The 21,194-nt window shown below is 38.7% G+C and overlaps 1 protein-coding gene across 1 annotated transcript; it reads left to right on the forward strand.

Annotated features, from left to right (window-relative positions):
* The first annotated feature begins 8,389 nt into the window (after window positions 1-8,389).
* LOC120469499 (uncharacterized) lies at window positions 8,390-21,167 on the forward strand. Its single transcript, XM_089130339.1, has 40 exons — window positions 8,390-8,399; window positions 8,485-8,530; window positions 8,686-8,730; window positions 9,020-9,073; window positions 9,712-9,765; window positions 9,850-9,903; window positions 10,006-10,059; window positions 10,149-10,202; window positions 10,277-10,321; window positions 10,422-10,466; window positions 10,939-11,046; window positions 11,151-11,204; window positions 11,284-11,337; window positions 11,622-11,675; window positions 11,799-11,906; window positions 12,753-12,806; window positions 12,946-13,053; window positions 13,184-13,237; window positions 13,362-13,415; window positions 13,526-13,579; window positions 13,793-13,846; window positions 13,926-14,033; window positions 14,132-14,185; window positions 15,269-15,322; window positions 15,427-15,480; window positions 15,617-15,670; window positions 15,747-15,800; window positions 15,907-15,960; window positions 16,052-16,105; window positions 16,193-16,246; window positions 16,385-16,438; window positions 16,518-16,571; window positions 17,224-17,241; window positions 17,357-17,410; window positions 17,489-17,551; window positions 17,658-17,823; window positions 17,921-18,027; window positions 19,648-19,725; window positions 19,811-19,993; window positions 20,077-21,167. Exons 4-40 carry the CDS (start codon window positions 9,032-9,034, stop codon window positions 20,230-20,232), a joined length of 2,577 nt encoding a protein of 858 aa, XP_088986465.1. The 5' UTR covers window positions 8,390-8,399; window positions 8,485-8,530; window positions 8,686-8,730; window positions 9,020-9,031; the 3' UTR covers window positions 20,233-21,167.
* The last annotated feature ends 27 nt before the right edge of the window (window positions 21,168-21,194 follow it).

The raw sequence follows: 21,194 nt of genomic DNA on the forward strand, positions 1-21,194 counted from the left end.
TGACTCGTACTCGCACATATTAGTACTTGGACTTATTCCCGCATCCACTCGAGTCCCATTCAGAATATGTCATGATTATTACTCTATGTTTATATTTCTTTAAATTGTTGTTTGATTGAAAGGTCCAATGATTGCTGACTTTCTTGTGCGCAACTGGGCATGACTTGAGACTATAATGTTCGCGGCACGCAAATGCAGCAGTACCCAGGTCAGATGTGATGTGGAGCCTCTAGCTCAACTATGTATTGAAAATGTCTGCCTTATCATCCATAATTCAGTTTGCATATAAGAGCCACACAGAATTTGTGTGCAGTAATATTATGTGAAAGAGCACTTACTGATTGTTGTAATTGTAAGTCATAGTTATAATAAAATTACCTTTACACCACTATGTGGCCTTTTTACCATTACAGTGTACATGATTCCATGGTATATTTGGTTTACTGTTTGAGTATGGTGCCAATTTTATTGTTACCAGCAAATATTTTACATATCCTTGAAGATATCTTTAAGTCTGGTTTCAGACCCAACCTTAGGTTATCTAACCTCTCTGGTCTCGGTCTCGACTTGGACTCGACTGTCTTTGGTCTCGGTCTTGACTTGGACTCGACTGTCTCTGGTCTCGGTCTCGACTTGGACTCGACTGTCTTTGGTCTCGGTCTCGACTTGGACTCGACTGTCTCTGGTCTCGGTCTCGACTTGTACTCGACTTGGACTCGACTGTCTCTGGTCTCGGTCTCGACTTGGACTCGACTTGGACTCGACTGTCTCTGGTCTCGGTCTTGACTTGGACTCGACTGTCTTTGGTCTCGGTCTCGACTTGGACTCGAATGTCTTTGGTCTCGGTCTCGACTTGGACTCGACTGTCTCTGGTCTCGGTCTCGACTTGTACTCGACTTGGACTCGACTGTCTCTGGTCTCGGTCTCGACTTGTACTCGACTTGGACTCGACTGTCTCTGGTCTCGGTCTCGACTTGTACTCGACTTGGACTCGACTGTCTCTGGTCTCGGTCTCGACTTGGACTCGACTGTCTCTGGTCTCGGTCTCGACTTGGACTCGACTGTCTCTGGTCTCGGTCTCGACTTGGACTCGACTGTCTTTGGTCTCGGTCTCGACTTGGACTCGACTGTCTCTGGTCTCGGTCTCGACTTGGACTCGACTGTCTTTGGTCTCGGTCTCGACTTGGACTCGACTGTCTCTGGTCTCGGTCTCGACTTGGACTCGACTGTCTTTGGTCCCGGTCTCGACTCGGACTCGACTCTCTATGTTTCTCTGTCTCGACTCGGGCTCGACCCTCTATGGTCTCGGTCTTGACTCGGACTCGACTCGACTACAACACTGTGTGAATGTTTATGTTCAGAATAGCAATGAGAGTTCTATGGTATATTCAACAGCACTTAAATGTTACTATGAGGCACACTACTGTTCAGACGTATTTGAAAGAAATCTGATAGGCTCACTAAGGCTTAATTTACTATTATTGTGAAATGTTATTGCCGTTTTTTTATATATATATATATATATATATATATATATTAAATGTAATTAATTCTGTGATGTTAAAGCTGAATTTTCACCAGTCATTACTCCAGTCTTCAGTGTCACATGATCCTTCAGAAAACAACTGGTGCTCAAGAAACGTACTGTAATTTCTTCTTATTAACGATGTTAAAAACAGTTGTGCCTCTTAATATTTGAATGAAAACCATAATACATTCGTTTTTTCAAAATTATTTTATGAATGCAAATTTCAAAGGAACAGCATTTATTTTGAAATATAATTTGTTGTTGAATGTTAGTGTAGATTTCTGCAAAGCGTCTACAGGGTTGAGTTACAAGCAATCACTTTCTAACAGGGTGACATGGGACCAAAGGGTGTTCGAGGCCGAGCAGGGACTCAAGGAAAAGATGGAAAGAACGGGCCGGATGGGGTGGCTGGATCTCCAGGGGTTCCTGGCCTACAGGTGAGACTGAGGGCATGGCATGTCAATAGTATAGCTTTTGTAGTAGTAGTAGTAGTTGTAAAAGTTCAAGTTGGGACACAAGTTTAGGTATGTTAGTGCTTTTGGATAGATTCTGTAAAGCTATAAATTGTGGCTCTGGCGGAAAACCATATGCAGTATGTTTCTGGTTGCGGTTAAAAGGGTCCTCGTGGTTACAAAGGTGACACAGCGACCCCTGGTGACAAAGGAGATGAGGTACAACATGAGAATGCATAATATTCTGAAATACACTCTCCTGTAACTGTCTCATACAGATATATATATATATTTTTTTAAATATATACTTTTGTACATAAAGCAGTTTTCCTCCCTTCATGAGCAGGGTTTTCCTGGTGGTCCTGGCCCCAGAGGAGACAAAGGACAGGCTGGCCAAAAGGTAAGAAAAGAGAATGTGTGTGTACATTCTCAAATGTGAGAATGGTTATGCTTTTATTATTTTCATTTTTGGGTGTTGATTTTTTATTATTATTATTATTATTAAAGGGCTCAAAAGGAGAAAGTGGATTTACTGGATTTTCTGGTCTTCCAGTAAGTAAAGTATACACCCCCACACACATACATTATTCTTGTACTGTTCATTTTTTGTTGTTGTTTTTTGTTTGTTTAGGGATCTGTTGGTTTACAAGGTGTTGAGGGGATTCCTGGACCACCCGGTCCAAAGGTGAGTTAATTTAATTGTCATCATGCTTCAATAAATAACAATTTATTAAAATGAATATTGAAAAATAATAACAATAATAACTCACAATTTATTTTTATATTGATATTGACTGTATAAACCATTTTATTTTCTTAGGGTGATCCAGGAAATGATGGAAAACGTGGTCCTCCAGGGACAGAGGTGAGTCACAAATAATCCGTTTAGACGCAAGTAATCTGTTTAACTTTAATAAGAAAGAATAACTGTTCCCAAATGAACCATGATTCAAAGAAATGACATTTTTCAAGATTTCAAATAGTCAAAAGTGCTTTAACAGAGGAATCTCTCATATTCAGCTATTTATGGATACTACTGGAAAATACTATGGATAATAATACTATGGATAATAATACTCAGTTATGCATTTGTGTCTTGCCAGGGAGCGCCGGGTGCTACAGGATTCGTTGGTGCACAAGGTGTCAATGGCTCAGAAGTAAGTTGTTGAGATAAGATTTGCTTGCTGAATTTGTAATGAAATCATATCTGACTATGTCACCTACAAATATTGAAATCTGATTGGAAGCTGTTGATTAACCAAAATGTTTTGATGTTACAGGGGCACGTTGGACCTGCTGGCCCTGTGGGGCGGAAGGGCCCTCAGGTATACTGACATTTTTTTGTGTCATGGTTTCTTAAAGCCTGATGTTCTTATAGAATGATCAGAGGTTGAAATAATATGAAACCTGTTCTGACCGTTCTTCTTAGGGACCTAGAGGGATAGAGGGAAATAGAGGCCCACCTGGTCATCCAGGGTCACAGGTCAATTTCACCTTGTAGACTAGCAATGCTATTAAAGTAGAGAAAAAACATTCAAATAGTGGTATTTTGTGACATTTAACATTGTTCATGGGTGTTTGCTTATTCTTTTCACAGGGACTTCTTGGTCAGGGTGGTCCACAGGGTCTCAAAGGTGACCAAGTAAGTTACTGTATCAAACCATGTACATGTGTGCTTGTACAAAATGGGAACTCATTATCTGTCATAAAAAAATAATCTGTCATGTACAATGACATGTTGCCAATGTTACCTTGGCTTTTGGCTTGCTTAGTGGGGGACATTTAATATTCAACAATACTATTGACCTGCCTTCAGGTTGACGACGACACAATTTTCTTTTAGAAACAAACTTTGTTGTATTAGCTTGATGTAATCACTGTGAAGCTGCTTTGATACAATCTGTATTGTAAAAAGTGCTATATAAATAAAGGTGAGTTGACTTGTGTTTATAAAGTGGATACTCTAGATGTTTTTTGTTTGTGTACAGGGACCAGTTGGTCCAGTGGGTATCAGAGGGCTACAAGGCATTGAAGGGCCCATGGTGAGTCCATTTCTCATATCTTGAATGTAATCTTTCGGAAAACACTTATAAACTCATATTCTGCCATGTTTATATCCTCACTATAGCACCTATTGATATAATGTCGGCACCACATAAACATGACAAATGCTCTTTTGGATGTACCAATGAACATAAGCGTCTCCCTAGACTCCCGGTATCTGAGCCACTAAGGACACTGTGGATTTATTTTATTCATGATATATAAATCCTATATTTCTGTGCAAATCATTTTACCACTAGACTGCACCACAACAATTTCTAGATGATAATAATGGATCATGCTAATCAATAAGTTGAATAAAGTTAAATCCACAACAACTATATAAATTCCTCAACTAACCATTCAGAAATGTCCTGTTGATTTCTAAAATTTGTAACTTCCCGAGTCTCTCCATCCTTGTCCAAATCCAGTTTGAACATATAAGGGCAAATATTTTGGCTGTATGAGAATCTCCAGTTTTGTTGTTGGCTGTTGCTGGAGTTTCCGAAGCACAAATCTAAAGGCTCCACCCTCTTCTAGAAAGGGGGCGGGGAGCAGCAGCTCATTTGCATTTAAAGGTACACACTCGGAGACAGTGTAGTTTTGCTCTCACTCAAATTGGCTGTATGATGGTAGTGTGGGGAGTGGAAGCGATGATGGTAATGACGATTGTAATAAATAATAAATGGTTACTTTGTTTACGCATACACATACCCACACTCACACCCACCCACACACAATAGCACACTTTTATTTCACTTCTGGAATTATGGAATTACAAGATTGTTTACTACTGCACTATCTTGGTTTGTATGTCTGACTGTTAAATAAATTAAAAATAAATAAAAATAAATGATATGTGGGGAATTTTTGCCTGAAACGTCACAGACACATTCTGGGCACTTATATTACATCTTGTAAAAACGGGCGTAATAGAATCCCTTTAAAACGGAAAATTTCCCCCACCATTATTGCAATCCTAGCTGCTGTTGTGCTCAGGCTATAAACATGCTTTCTATGCAGATGCTTTGAAAAAGAAATATGAAACCATGTTTTGGGAATATGTAATATAATTAGGCTCCTCTTTCTGTAGTTTTTGTCCGATGATATTTCAGAAAAATAGCATAGAATGCAAACAAAAAAAGTCAATGATTACTATCTATCTATTTATTCATTTCTATTTATTTGTCATGTTCCTAATTTTTTTATTAATTGTTGTTGTTGTTGTTTAGGGTATGACTGGACATCCAGGTCCAAAAGGCTTTCCAGGTGTCACAGTAAGATATCTGATTCAAATGTCACTGTATGTTTCTTTGACATTAGAGTAAATAGTTGTAAATATATAGTATTTATCATGTATTACCTCACTAATTAGTGCCTCTGATTCAGGGATATCAGGGCCCGTATGGAGAGAAGGGTGACAGAGGACCCAAGGGGACAAAAGTAATCTCTGGCAGCAACACAATACATTCAAACGTTATGAAGATTTAAATGCATACTTGAAGGATTCATGAAATGTTTACTTTATGATTGTACTGTATGTCTTTAGGGACCACAAGGAGCACCAGGGATCATGGGTCCACAGGGAGTGAGGGGCCAATCAGGCCTTCTTGGCTTACCTGGTGTCAGAGGTCAGCCAGGTGCTCCAGGTATCCAGGTACAATGGCAGAGAGACTTCCCTATAACATGCCTTACTTCATGCAATGGTGAAACAAGCAGATAGACTCATGTGCAGAACTAAAGCATTACAGGCATGATCTTTGACAATTGAGGTTCAAAAGAAGATTTCTTGGTAAACTACATCGTTTTTCTCTCACACTTTTTCCCTAAAGGGTATAGATGGTGAAGTGGGTCCTCAGGGAATGCTTGGAAAAGAGGGTCAAAAGGTCAGAGTGGTTTATGACTTTCAGGTGGAGACATTCAAAACATTCTTAAAGCTCACCCTTTTACATCAACCCAACTGTAATCTTATGAATGAGAGCTACTCTTACGAAAAAATGTTGCACAAAGGTCCTTACATTGTGTCCTATTTATACATGCACCTAAATCAATAACCTTTCTTTCTTTCTTTCTTTCTTTCTTTCTTTCTTTCTTTCTTTCTTTCTTTCTTTCTTTCTTTCTTTCTTTCTTTCTTTCTTTCTTTCTTTCTTTCTTTCTTTCTTTCTTTCTTTCTTTCTTTCTTTCTTTCTTTCTTTCTTTCTTGCTTTCTTTCTTGCTTTCTTTCTTGCTTTCTTTCTTCCTTCCTTCCTTCCTTCCTTCCTTCCTTCCTTCCTTCCTTCCTTCCTTCCTTCCTTCCTTCCTTCCTTCCTTCCTTCCTTCCTTCCTTCCTTTTTTTTAAACATAGGGCAGTAGGGGTGAACCTGGTGGTATTGGAAGAACAGGACCCATAGGATCCAGAGTAATTTTACTATTTGTTTCATATAAAAATGCATCAATTGTAAAAAAAATAAAAAATAATAATATTTTAAAAAAATATATATTATCTAAGAAAAAGTTGATAATGGAAAATTCACAATAATTTGAGAAATATGATTGGTGATATCTATATTATGTCATATACATACATTTATTTTAAAATCATTTATGTACATTTATTTGATAAATTAATAAAAGCTTATATAAATACATGTGACGGGTCAGCCTAAGAACGGTTCAGAAACCCATTATGAAAAATGAAAAATCAAGGACCGAGACGTCGCCCAGCATGGCGCAGCCAGGGCCCCACCCTGTGCCGCCCTCCTGTGGGCTCACCACCTGCAGAAGGGATCATTAGGGGCCGGTGCATAGTGGATAGGGCAGCAGTCGAAGGCGAGGGCCCCCAAGACCCGATCTCTGGACATGGACACTGGCTTTAGGGACGTGGAACGTCACCTCGCTGGCGGGGAAGGAGCCTGAGCTTGTGCGGACCGACCAGAGATAGTCAGGCTCACCTCCATGCACAGCTTGGACTCTCTACCACTCTGGAGTTCCCCATGGTAAGAGGCGGTGGGCTGTTGTGGGTTTGCTTATAGCCCCCCAGCTCAGCCGCCATGTGTTGCACCTTCGGGTCGGGGATAGGTCTTTCACTGTCGTTTGTGTCTACGGGCTGAACGGCAGTTCAGAGTACCCGGCCCTCTTGGAGTCTCTGGTAGGGGTGCTGGAAAGTGCTCCGACTGGGGATTCAATCGTTCTATTGGTGGACTTCAATGCCCACATGGGTGGACACAGTGACACCTGGAGGGGCGTGATTGGGAGGAACTTCCCAGTGCATGTTGGACTCTGGCAGTGCTGCCCTTTGTCATCAGTTCTGTTCATAATTTTTATGGACTGAAATTCTAGGGGAAGCCAGGGGCCGGAGAGTGTCCGGTTTGGGGACCACGCAATTTCGTCTCTGCTTTTTATGGATGATGTTTTTGTGTTGGGCTCACCAGGACGTGCAACGCCCACTGGGGCGGTTTGCAGTCGAGTGTGAAGCGGCTAGGATGGGAATCAGCACCTCCAAGTCTGAGGCGATGGTTCTCAGTTAGAAAAAGGTGGTGAAGACTACCTCACGTGGAGGAGTTCAAATATCGTGTGGTCTTGTTCACGAGTGAGGAAAAGATGGAACGGGAGATTGACAGACGGATCAGTGGAGCTTCTGCAGTAGCGCAGTAGATGTACCAGTCTGTCGTGATGAAGAAGGAGTTGAGCTGTAAGGCGAAGCTCTCGATTTACCGGTCGATCTACGTTCCTACTCTCACCTATGGTCATGAGCTGAAGGTCATGACCAAAAGGACAAGTTTCCAGATACAGGGCGGCTGGGTGATCCCTTAGAGATAGGGTGAGGAGCTCGGTCACTCGAGAGGAGCTCAGAGTAGAGCCTCTGCTCCTCCGCATCGAGAGTAGCCAGAGGTGAGGTGAGAGCTGAGATGGCTCGAGCATCTGTTCCGGAGGCCTCCTGGATGCCTACCCGGCGAGGTGTCCCGGTGGCGACCTCATTTTGGCCGACATGGAAGGAGAACCCGGGGAAGACCTAGGACACGCTTGAGAGATTACGTCTCATGGCTGGCCTGGGAAAGCCTCGGTATTCCCCCAGAAGAGCTGGAGGAAGTGTCTAGGGAGAGGGAAGTCTGCGCGTCTCTGTTTTTATATATATATATATATATATATATATATATATATATATACATACAGTATATAATAAACTTTTATTAAACTTTTATTAAATAAATGTACAGTTTTGGTCTCTGATTTATTCATGTTTTGCTTTGTGATTAAATTAGATATTAAACACCGTGTATTATGAATAAGCAAAATTTGAAGAAGTCATTTTGTATCTTTTGATCACATTCAATTCATGTTATTATTTTCAGGGTCGAGCTGGACAACATGGTCCCCCTGGTATAACTGGAATAGTGGTAAGATAATTGAATGAGTAAAAGCAGTCAATATTTATACTTTTCATATATATATATATTATGTATACTTTTGCTATATTTGCAGGGTTTACAAGGTCAAGTTGGTGCTGAGGGACCAGAAGGAAAGCCTGGTACACAGGTTCCCATTTCATACATTTAATATCAAGTTTTTTTTATATATATATATATATCAGTTATAGTGCTTTACCATTTCTGCAAAGACATCACATTTTTGAGTAATACTTTTTTGTTGTTGTTCTGCTGATGATTTTTATGTGCCTTGCAGGGTGTTTCTGGTTCTATTGGAGACCCCGGTGATAAAGGACCTGATGTATGTTTCTTATCATCAACTAAAATATTCTATGAATTGTTTGCCAATATAGAAAACTGCTACAATAAAAGCTTGTAAAACCTGGTTAATAATAATAGAAGATGATTGATACAGGCATGTCAAGGTCAGACTGGCCTAAAAAAGCTTAAAGCTTTTGAATGAACTAACCCTTTAACAAGTTTGTTGGGTTGATCTCAAAAATATTCAGTGTGGCCATGGACTGTTTCACAATTTTTTTTTTTTTAATTATAATTATGTCATACATCATATTTTCTGTAATCTTCTGAAGGGCCCGAGGGGCATGATTGGAGAACCAGGAAAACAAGGCCCTCCAGGCTCACAGGTAAAGCATAACAACAGACAAACTGATAAAATTTTAAAAGATTATTGCAAGGACTGTTAAAAGTTAAATTTTTACAGAGTAGACTATGGAAGTTTGTTTCTGCCACAGAATAAAAAAATAAAAAAGGTAATTGCAACTTTTTTTCAGAATTGTGAGAAATAAACTCACCAATCTGGCTTTTTTCACAGAATTGCATGTTTATATCTTTACACGCAATTGGGAGATATAAAGTCAGAATTGCAATGCATGATATAAAGTTGCAAAAGCGTGTTATAAAGTCAGAATTGTGAGATATAAACTTGTAATTGTGAGAGAAAAAGTTAGCAAACTTCCAGTTTATTTCTCACAATTGTGAGTTTATATGTCATAACACTGACTTTATAACACACAATTGCGACTTTATAATAAAACTCACAATTGTGAGATAAAAAAAATCTAAATTTTTCAAATGTTTTATTTTGTGGAGGAAACAATAACTGTTTTATTCTGTGGAATCTAAACTATTGTTCATATTTCATATTCCTTACCATCACAGAATTTGAAATTTGGAACTATTTTTATTCTTACACTCATCACTGCTGAAAACACAAGTTAGGCTTTTAATTTCTACAGTAGCTCAATGTTTCTCCTCTCATTAGGGTCCACTTGGACGACCAGGTCAAGATGGCATCCAAGGCCCACCCGGTGAGAAGGTAAGCCTCACAGATCTTTATATTGCTGTCAGAACATTAATAAGGTAATAGACATGTATCATTACTGTGTGTGTTTGTTATCAGGGCTTCACTGGAAAACCTGGTATTGCAGGTGCTCAGGGGCCTGTAGGCATGTATGTAAGTGGCATGACACGCATAAACCAGTCTGAACTGCCATAAAAAAAATCATGATCTGTTTGTTGTAGCATGGATTTGATGATATCCTGTTCTTGCTCTCAGGGTTACCCGGGGGCCATCGGCCTTCGTGGGCGGCCAGGTCACATAGGAGAGAGGGTTAGAACTCTCTGCTGTAATTTTACAATGAATATTTCTCTGATCATTCTGGATGTTGTATCATGTATTGTGTGAATGTGCAACTGCAGGGTGAGCCTGGCATCAGGGGACGTCTTGGTCCACCAGGGCAGAGAGGGCCATCGGTAAGTAAAATTGTATGTCAGCTGATAAATATCATTGTCTTCTTCTTTAAAACAATTGTTACCATCCTTCTTAGGGTTTACCAGGCCCACCTGGTGAGAGGGGCCCACGTGGACCACTGGTAAGGTGACTTCCCCATCACAGAGATTAGATGTATTTTGAAACTTTAATGTTTTTATAATCAGAGAGGTTATCCTAAATATTTCCAACATTTATTTTAGGGTCGCCAAGGGGAAACGGGACCTGCTGGTTTGCAAGGAGTGCCTGTATGTAGCCCTCAGTTTGAAGCATACATTTAGTTTTTTTCAGAACCAGAAGTAAAAATATATAATTAAAAGTACAGTAAATAAAGTGTGTATATGTATATGAGCCCCAAATCAGCATATCAGAATGATTTCTGAAGGATTATGTGAAAGCGAAGATCGGCGTAATGAAAGTTCAGCATTGCAATCACAGGAATAAATTACATTTTAAAATGTATAAATGAATTAAAATTGATAGTTTAGCATTGCCATTACAGGAAAAAATGACTTTTTTAAATATGTAAATACAATAAAATAGAATACAGCTTGGTAAAATTTCTGTTTTATATATAATAATAATAATAATAATAATTCATTACATTTATATAGCGCTTTTCTCGGCACTCTAAGCGCTTTACATAGAGGGGGGAATCTCCTCGACCACCATATATAATGTTGTACATTAATTCATGTGTGTATATATTTGTCAATTCAGGGGCACTCAGGACTGCCAGGGCCTGAAGGTGTTACTGGAAAGCACGGCCCCCCAGGGAGCCAGGGGCCTCAGGGGCCACAGGGAAAACAAGGACCGATTGGATTACCTGTGAGTGGGTACCCCTCATTTTTATTGCATTTTTAGGGTAGGTTTTTAAAAAAGATGTAGCAATTCTGACCTTGAGATTCTGATCACATTCTGCTATTCTTCAGGGCTCACAGGGAACCAGTGGAATGGTTGGTCGAGTAGGAGAAAAGGGAGCACAGGTATTGTAAGCATTTCAGTTTCTTAAAACAAGTTACATGACATACGATTAAGCATTTACTTTATAATGCTCTCCTTTAGGGATTACCAGGACCTCCTGGTGACCCTGGATCTTTTGGATTAGATGGACCACAGGTCAGTTCATTTCAGTGCAGAATTATCTGTTGATATGAGATGTCCTGTTTGTGTTCCTTGTATCAACTTCTTGGGCAGATTTCCAAAAATTCAAGCAACTTGATCTCGGGTTCAGTATGTTTTTAACAAAGACAGGGGAATGTTTTGATATAGGGAACATTTACATAGCATAAGTGCTGATGATTTTTGTTGAAATGCTATACATCACACATCAGCTACCTCTTCTTGTTTTAGTAAAATTCATAATGAATTAACAAAGTTTTAACACACTTCTCTCTTCATAGGGACATCCTGGTCCAGTTGGTTTTGAGGGTTCATCAGGACCAAAAGGGGGATGTGTAAGTGCCAAATATTGATGCTGGTTCATATAGTACATCCAGCAAAACTTTATCATGGAGTCTATTAGCTTCCTCTCCAAGCTTTTTCAAGTCAAACGATTTTACTAGGGTATTTGATTTAAGGGATCACCTGGAGCCATTGGAAAGCCTGGTCCAAATGGATCTCCGGGAGAACCAGGGCCTCAGGGCTCTCAGGGGGTGCCGGGTGTACCAGGACCACGTGGCAAAGAGGTCAGTGTCATACAGTGATTACCTGAGACTTCAACGCCTGTTTGTAAGCTCCACTACCATTTAAAAGTTGAAATTAATAATTTTATTTAGCAAGAATGCAACACGTTGATTCAAAAGTGAGACTAAAGTCATTAATAAGATTAATATTAATAAGTATAAATGCTGTTTTTTGAAGGTTCTATTCATCAAAGAATTTTGTACAAATTTATCACACTTTCCACAAAAATAATGGTTACGCTACACTTTAGACATTCTACTACCTATAAGTAACTTTGCAACTACATGTAAACTAACTTATATAGACTGTAACAGGCTGTAGTAGACTGTTTTAGGGTTCAGGTGAGTAGAATAAGTTGATGTACTTGCTTAGTTACTGATAGTAGAATGTCTTTTGGGGAACCATCAAAATAAAGTGTTAGCAGATATTAAACAGACAATCTACTAATACTCTAAAGCAGAATAAAGTGTTACCAATATAATACGTAGCTCAACTGTTTTCAACATTGATGATAATAAGAAATGTTACTTGAGCACCAAATCAGCATGTAAGAATAATTTCTAAAGGATCATGTGACACTGAAGACTGAAATAATGACTGATGGAAATATAGCTTTGCCATTACACTTTAAAACATATTCAAATAGAAAATAGTGATTTTAAATTGTAATAAGTTTTCACAATTTTACTGTTTTACTGTCATTTTTTTTGATCAAATAGATGCAGTTTTTGGTGAACATAAACTTATTTTCAAAAAATCTTATAGACCCCAAAGTTTTAACGGTAGTGTGTATATCATAAAAGTCCTCATTGCAATAAGTTGTAATGAGTATCATACTTCATATCCAGGGAGGTATCGGACATCCAGGGGATATTGGAGACCTGGGACCTAAAGGAAAAAAGGTAAAATCATTTGTATATATGGTTATTTAAAAAAAAAATTCATTAAACATTAAATTTTCATTAAATCTACTTTTTGTAGAAACGGGTCAGTGTACAGGCCTCTACAGTATGTAAAGTAGCTACATTTTTATTCACTCAGGGTGACCCTGGACTTAGAGGATTCTCTGGACAACAAGGCCCATCTGGATTTTTGGGGGATAGAGGAGAGCGAGGAGTGAAGGGGAATAAAGGCTACATTGGACCACTAGTTAGTGATTTTGCTGAAAAAAACAAGTTTCTGTTGGGCAGACTCTTCGCCTGCCTAACTATTACACACTGCTAATATGTATTTGTTGTATAATGTAAAGTGCTTTGAATAATGATTATCTCTTCACCAGGGTCAGAATGGTTTGATGGGAAAGTCTGGTCCATCTGGTTTGATGGGTCTAGAGGTATGCCTTTTATTAAACCTAAATCAACTTATGTGATTGCAGTTTTTGATGGACATACTTTTATTTTTTTATTTTCAATGTTTGCAGTTGGTTGATTGAGTCTATAAGTTGTCTTTAAATGCAGGGTTTGATGGGTCTTCTGGGACCACCAGGAGCAAATGGTTCACCAGGCCTTAAGGTATTACTCTTCATTCTTCCTCAAGTTTCTTTCATCAATGTTCCTTGTAATAGATCAGGATTACCCTTATACATTTCCTAATGTAACAGACTTACTCTTTGTTTCAAAAGGGAGAAACTGGATCACCTGGGGCAACTGGCTATCCAGGAGATCAAGGCAGCCGGGTAAAATCAATGGCTGTTTTCCATATTAAAACCGTTTGGGTCAAATAACCTCTCAAATGCATATACAAGTGAACTGTGAACACCAGAGATGCCACATTAGATTCAATGCCCTTTTTTTGCATACATAATAGCTGCTATCCAATATTACAGGGACTGAGGACAACCCCCAATGTTAAATTAAACACATTACGTTTTTTTTTTTTTCATCTACAGGGGATGGCTGGGAAAAAAGGCTTACAAGGGGTTATGGGAAAGACAGGACCTCAGGTTAGTACAGCTAACCGTTTCAAGGTAAATTCCGGTTACAATGCTTTTTTTAAGAGGATAAATAATACTCTTAATGCAGGGAACCATGGGTCCCAGAGGCCCCGTAGGCTTATTGGGCCCAAAGGGTACGCCGGGACAAGAAGGACCTAAAGGTGAACCAGGAAGACAAGGACCTCCAGGACAGATGGTGAGGCTCTAAATTAAATGAGAACTTAAATGAGTGACTGAAGTACAGTATTTCATATTATAGCTTGGTGTCAACCGATGACTCTCTCTTTTGTACAGGGACCACCAGGTCTTCCTGGGACTAAAGGACCCTCTGCATTACCAGGAAAGGAGGTAAAATTTCTAAATAAAATGGTCCAAATTGTTTTTTAAATACAGAAACTGGACTGTAGTTATATTAAAGGTGCAGTGAGCAATTTCTGAGTAACACTGTTGTTATTTGAAATGGACACAAACAAACAAACCTCTCCCACAAAATAACAAACACGCTCTGCAACACGGGCAACCACATAAAGCTGCTACATCAGACAGCTCGCACAGTATGAAAGAATCAGCTGTGATTCAACAGCAACAACAGCGGCATGCAACAGCACATCTTGGTTCTGTGCAACAGCAAAAAAAAAATTAAGCAGAAACAAGCATCCTTAAATTGGGTTTTCAGCCCTTCCTGCTCTCTAATATCTCTCCAGCACTAAAAAGCTTTTCCAATATTAGCACAGATTATAGCTCTTGCCTGACTGTAACCCTTCTTCTTCCTCTGACCTTTTCCACTTTGACATTATCTCAACCATCTCTCTTTCTACAGTCTTTCTACAAAAATCATGGTTTCTCACTATCTCTCCTTGCCCCATCATAAGTGTACACGCCCCTACAGCTGATGGTCTACAAGAGTATTTTTTGGTGCTCTAGGGGTCCGATCCACTGTTTTTAAGACTATACAGTCCAAACACAATACAATTTTTTTTCAGCACTCACACACTGAAAAGACATTTAGCAAATATCCACGAAATAGTTTGTTTAGTATGGTCATTTATTTACATTTTTAACAGTGTTTCTCACTTTTTATCTTCAACTTAGATAATTAATGTGGTTCAGATAACATAATATTTTGAGTTTCTATTTATTAAACCAATCTCCATTGTATTACCTCAAATTTTAAATTTCAATGTACTCAAAATTTTTAAGGAAACCAGGTAACTTTAAGTTAAACCAACATTTTGTTTACAGTAATGCATCTTTAATATTATGTTAAATATAAAATAGGTCATTTTCTTTGCATATTATCAAAATTCAACTATACACTTAATTTATATGTTTGTACTGTATGTATATGTATGTGTATGCGACGCGTGCATAGTATTTATTTAATAATTTCTATATTTTTTGCATTTAAATACTTTTAACTGTTATTTTCAGGGACTTCCAGGAGAAATGGGTGTTGATGGCCCTGTTGGCCCACCTGGACCACAAGTTAGTATTTGTGTGAAAATATTTCTGTCAGTAGCCTAAATGGTAATATTCTTTCACTGCCTGAAGATCAGGTATTATGCATTATTTATGTTTAAATGCTTTAGGGTCCAAAGGGCAAATCCGGGCCTCAGGGAAGGGAGGGGCCAAAAGGTCTGAAGGTCAGTGTACAGTAGTCTATGATTGAATTTGTAATCTAATATCATTACATTCATTCTTTGTTTTTTCAGTTGCTCCATTAATTCTTAAGTTGCTCTATTAATTTCTAAAATCTTATATATTTTTCCAATTTTTCAGGGAAATAATGGTCAAGATGGACCTCCTGGGAGGACTGGACATGCGGGGAAAAGAGTGAGTACAGTAATAAGGTTTTTTGGAAACATTTTCAGGATTAAATATATAATTTGAGTAATTCTTTCACTCTTAGGGAAAAAAAGGAAAAGCTGGTCAGAGGGGTCTTAGAGGACCTATAGGCGAGAAGGTAATCATTGATTCATTACTCATTTTTAGATGTTATGTAACCTGTAAAGGCATGATGCTTGCCACAATTTACAATGTTTTACCAGCTTTTGTTTGATGTGTAACAGGGTCATAAGGGAGCACTGGGAAAGACTGGACCTCCTGGCAGACCAGGACAATATGTAAATGAATACACAAATTTCCCTCATCGGGTTTTATAAATTCATAAAGATAATGTGAATATTTATTAGTGGTCTACATGTATTGTTTCAGGGTTCACCTGGCATTCGAGGCGAGAAAGGAGAGAGCGGTGAAAGGGGCTTTGAGGTTTGTGCATTAATGGAAATGTCGTATTAGAACTGGTAGAGAGACAAAACCGAGAACCTTGAGGCTTACTCTTCTTTCTGTCCAAAGGGAGAGAAGGGGGAAATTGGGCCACTTGGTCCTCCAGGGGGAGATGGACTGAAGGTACCTTCATTCATCTCAATAAAACACTAGAAGAAACTAAAATCATTTCAGAAGGGAGGGGAAACAGACTCAAGGCACCTACATACTGTAATTAAATGGGTTCATTGCAGTGGCTAAATATGTCTTTATTTATTTCAGGGGGAGCAGGGCCTGCATGGGGAGAAAGGGAGACATGGGCCCAAGGGAGAGCAGGTGACATTTTAGATATGCATGTAATCATACAATGAGACTGTTGGAATGTAGAAAGTAGAGTAATTTGTGTCACTTTTAGGGGGATATTGGCCCAACAGGTCAAAGAGGAACCCCAGGTCTACCAGGGCTGCCTGTAAGTTATCATCTTTTTCGGGTTTTGATTTAGATTTTTTAAATGCTGCACAGGTTTGCACAACATATTATTCTCAAATTATTTATAATTCCCTAAATTTCAAAATATTGCATTGGTCTTTTAAAATGTCATATTTTTTACTATACTGTTCAAGAGTTTGGAGTAAGGTTCTTTATGTTTTTGAAAAAGGTCTTTAATGCTTACAATAAAAAAAAAATCAGTAAAAGCTGTTACATTGTGAAATATTAAAATAACTGTGCTCTATTACATCGCCATTGTGTCACATCATGATCTTTCAGAAAACGTTCTAATATGTTGATTTGCTGCTCAAGAAAAGTTTTTTTTTTTTTTTTTTATTATTTTTTATAAACGTTTTGTTACAACAAGAAAAGAAATTCAGAGTTAGTTGATGAATAGAAAAATCTTTTGTAAGAATGTCAAGAATCAAAATCAATTTAATATGTCCTTACCAAATAAATGTGTAAACTAATCTTAATAATCTTACTAATCCTAAGCTTTTGATGGTAGTGTACATTCAGAACAAAGTACATTTTTGTAAAATGATTTCACTGCAAAAAATGATTTATTTTTAAAAATGCACTCATGATACTCAAGATAAGATTTCCACTATGTCCATTTGCTCCCTCTACAGGGCCTGTTTGGAGTAAAGGTTTGGAACAAATATTTAAATACAGACATTAATTTAATACAAATTGTTCTCTTATCTAGTTCACTTTTTAAATTAATATTTGTTGATGATGAAATGTTTTATTCAACTTTTTCAGGGTTTAAAAGGATATCCAGGACTTGCTGGTCCAAAAGGAGTGAAAGGAACTCCTGTGAGTTTGACAGTATTCCTTAACATTACCTGAGTGATGTATATAAAAACATTTCATTAATAGTGCTGTTTATTTTAGGGCCCACCAGGTCTTCCAGGTCCACCGGGCTTATCTCTAAACCTTACAGTGACTCAGATAAAAGTAAGTAGCAGATGATTCATCATATTATTCATCATATCACATGCATAATTACACAGGTTTAAACATAATTGTAATGTGTCAATATTTTTTGGTTCTCACAAATCAGGCCCTAATGTACCTCTCCGACAAGCCCAACTATCCACTTATTAGGAGCTTGCTGGACTCCCTTCAGGAAGACCTGCGATTCTTCATAGATCCTCCAGACGGCACTAAGCAACATCCGGCCACCACCTGCTTGGAGCTGATGCTCAGTCATCATAACTTAACAAGTGGTCAGGGTCATTCTCACGAATGTTTTTGTTAGTCTGTAGACATGGATACTGATGGCACTTCTTGTTAATGATTTTTATTTGACTTTTCTTCTCTCAGGAATGTATTATATCGACCCAAATCAGGGCAGTACTGCTGATGCTTTGCTAGTATATTGCAATTTCAGTGCAGGTGGACAAACATGTTTGTCACCTCTGCAGCCACAGGTAAAGTTAAAATTTTCATCAGCATTCATTGAATATAAAATTCATCACTTTTGTCACTTTTGATCAATTTAAAATTTGTTTTATCTTACTGACCCCACATTAAAGGTAGGACAGGCAATTTCAGACGGGCTAACAATAGCTTTCAATGCATAAGATCCCACTCTCCCTTAAAGTGACACTCCACCTCTGGAAAGATGAATGTGTATTTAAAATGGGTAATTTATGTTGAAGAAATGTGAAATTATTTTTGAATTTGGAGCTTTCTTGACTGAGAAAAGCCAGAAAATGTATTTTTGGCTTATGTGGATGAAAGACAACAACTCCCAGAATGCACATGCTTCGCTGCCCTAGGAGGCCACGCCTACCGGTAACAGCGCAGTAGGTAAACAACAAGTCTGGGCTACTAGTGAGTCGCCAGGATGAGTCTGCCCGAAAATGAGATTGAGATCGCCCAAAAATGTCCGGGATTCGGCTTTTGCGTTCTACAGTCGCCATTCATCATGTTTACTGTGGCGAGCAGGACGAGGCTGAGGGCCGTGTGGAGAACAGTGGCGTGATGACCGATCAGCGACACCTGTGAGACGTGCCGGTCTCGTATCTCTCACGGAGGAGCGGGAATTTTCTTAGCAATGTTAAAACGCACATCAACCGATGACTTGTTTAGCGTTCATGTAAACACTATATTCAGATTCAGCAATCAGAATGGATTCAGTTAGATTGAAACAAAAGCTGTACATGTAAACAATGGCATGAATGGCGACTGCAGAAAGCAAAAGCTGAATCTTGGGCATCGACAGCCGGACGTGTCTGAGAAAAAGAGGACGGTAACCCCTAAAGTTACTACTCAGCTTTCTTCACAGAACAAGAGCCTGCTAGCTTAGCTTCCAAAAAAGATGGCTGACACTACAGTATGTGTAATCCCAATCCTCCATAATGCATCCGTCTGCGTATTCAGTACCTTCGTCCATATTTTCAAAAAATTTCTGGTGAAATCAAACGCACTGGCACTGATCTGTGATAGGTCTGTTAGCGCATTAGGTCCAACCCCCTATGGGCGGGTCTGAAAGGGTGAGATCTAGTGCTTGTAGTCTTTATAGAAATCCCCTTCTCTTACACTTCCTCCTACAATGACGTAAAATGACGATTTTTGCGTCATTGTAGGAGGAAGTGAAAAAGTTAATAGCGGATTTCTCTCATCTCTGGGGAAAATGAGAGAGCGTTGCACGACCATTCAGTAGTATAACTGGGTTTCTAACAATTGAAAGCTTAATGCAAATGGGTGGAGTGTCCCTTTAAGATCGCTCTCCAAAGCCTCTCCTCCTTCAGAACACATGAACAGCACCTGCAAATTGCATGAAATTACCGTTAATTTATCTCATGTCTCAAAGCACATAACATTACAATAATAATTAACGTAAACAGAGCTCTTACTTGTACCACCTGACTGCTGCAGATATATTTCGGTGTTGATGTCAAGAAACGCATAAATCCGAGTCTGAGTAATTACAGTTACGACATGGTGTGAACGCGTTTTGGGGTTGCCTACCCTACCATTTAATCATGACCAGTTTAATTTTGTTTAATTCATATTAGGCTGATAATGAGACCTCTCTGCTTTAGATACCCATGAGATCCTGGCTCAAAGATGCCATGTCAGACTCATTTACATGGTTGAGCACTGTAGATGGCGGCTTTCAGGTATGTTATTTGATCAGAACCAATAACCTGAATACGGTATCCTCCTGCCACCATTTCCGCCCCTGAGTAAATCTTTACTTTATAGTTTGATTACACGGAAACTGGTGTGGTACAAATGAGATTCCTACGACTGAACAGCAAGATTGCGAAGCAGAACATCACATTTTCATGCCAGCCAAACACCCACCAGGGCTCCAATGAAAGAGAGATTAAGTTCCTTGCCGACTCAAGAAGACAGAGCTTCTTGGGAACATTACTGGATTGTGAAGTAAGACAACTGTAACTAAGTTATAATGGATTGCATTGCTGTTCACTTCAATTTACTGTGTCTGCCCCTTTCTGTCTGTTTAGCATACGGAGGTGCTGGATACAGGCCCTCGGGAATCTGTGTTCCAGTTTGAGACCGAAGACCTGGAGCTTTTACCAATTAGAGATGTGGCTTTATTTGGCCACAGCGACACAACAGAAGAGTTTCAGTTTACTGTAGGACACGTCTGCTTCAGCTAAAACATAAACAATCTCTCATTTGAGGGCTGTTCTGCAGAGCTCTTACTGAGTAGCTCTCGGCTGAGGAAATCAGGACTTTCTTTACTCTGCTGTTCTCCATCTGCTGTGGGAATGGAGGTTCCTAATGAAGTTTTAACCTTCAGTTTACAGTGTACCTTCAGTACAACGAACTGGTTTGTTGTCTGTTGGCAACAGTAATCTGGTGCACAGCTTCTCATGAGGAGTTGTAAAATATTGTTGTTTATCGTTTGCAATGCTTTTTTTTCTGTTAAATAACTGATTATTTATAAGATGTATTGTTGTTACTCTTGTCACATTCACTTCCACAAACCATGATTTCTTAAAAAAACAAAAACAAACTTTAGTTCAGGTTTTGTTGCACCTTATGACAAAGAGCACTGATATACACTGCGTGGCCAAAAGTTTGTTTGACACTTTTAACACCAACCTGGGTTGTCACTATTGGTCATGTGTATGTGGCACTCAAATCTAGTACTATTTAAACAATATGCCTCAAACATATATCAGGCACTGCTTGTGAAGTCTAATAACATGAACTACTTACTACAAAGCTGCCCAGAGCCCATTGTGGAATTTGTTACATTTAAGTCAACAAATTATGATGACCATTATTAAATAAGTGTCAGTTGTTCTTGTGTGCAATTTACTGAATTAGACTGCTAATGTAAAATGTTTTGCAAATACAACGTTACTAAAGTAAAACTTAGATAAGAACACATACATGTATGGATGGCTAAATATAAAAATATGAGTTAATTATATTATACACTACCAATTCATTTTTTCATCTTAAAGATTTTTTTTTAAATGCAAGACTGCGTTTATTCGATCAAAATACATTCTTTTATGTTAATTCACTAAACTCCAGTGACCATTTCAGTAAAGTGTGTAAACCTGTAGGCTTGTGTGTGGTAAATAATAAATTAATCCCAAAATGAGTT

Source organism: Pimephales promelas, chromosome 4, assembly GCF_988280905.1.
Source record: "Pimephales promelas chromosome 4, fPimPro1.hap1.1, whole genome shotgun sequence".
Classification (NCBI taxonomy): domain Eukaryota; kingdom Metazoa; phylum Chordata; class Actinopteri; order Cypriniformes; family Leuciscidae; genus Pimephales; species Pimephales promelas.

Excerpts from the sequence above, each read along its gene's own strand:
- LOC120469499 (XM_089130339.1), top strand. The coding sequence starts at position 9,032 with ATGATTGGAGAACCAGGAAAACAAGGCCCTCCAGGCTCACAG. Across the intron at positions 13,416-13,525 it reads ATGGTTCACCAGGCCTTAAG|GGAGAAACTGGATCACCTGG; the intron begins GTATTACTCTTC and ends TTGTTTCAAAAG. Across the intron at positions 15,481-15,616 it reads AGGGGCCAAAAGGTCTGAAG|GGAAATAATGGTCAAGATGG; the intron begins GTCAGTGTACAG and ends CCAATTTTTCAG.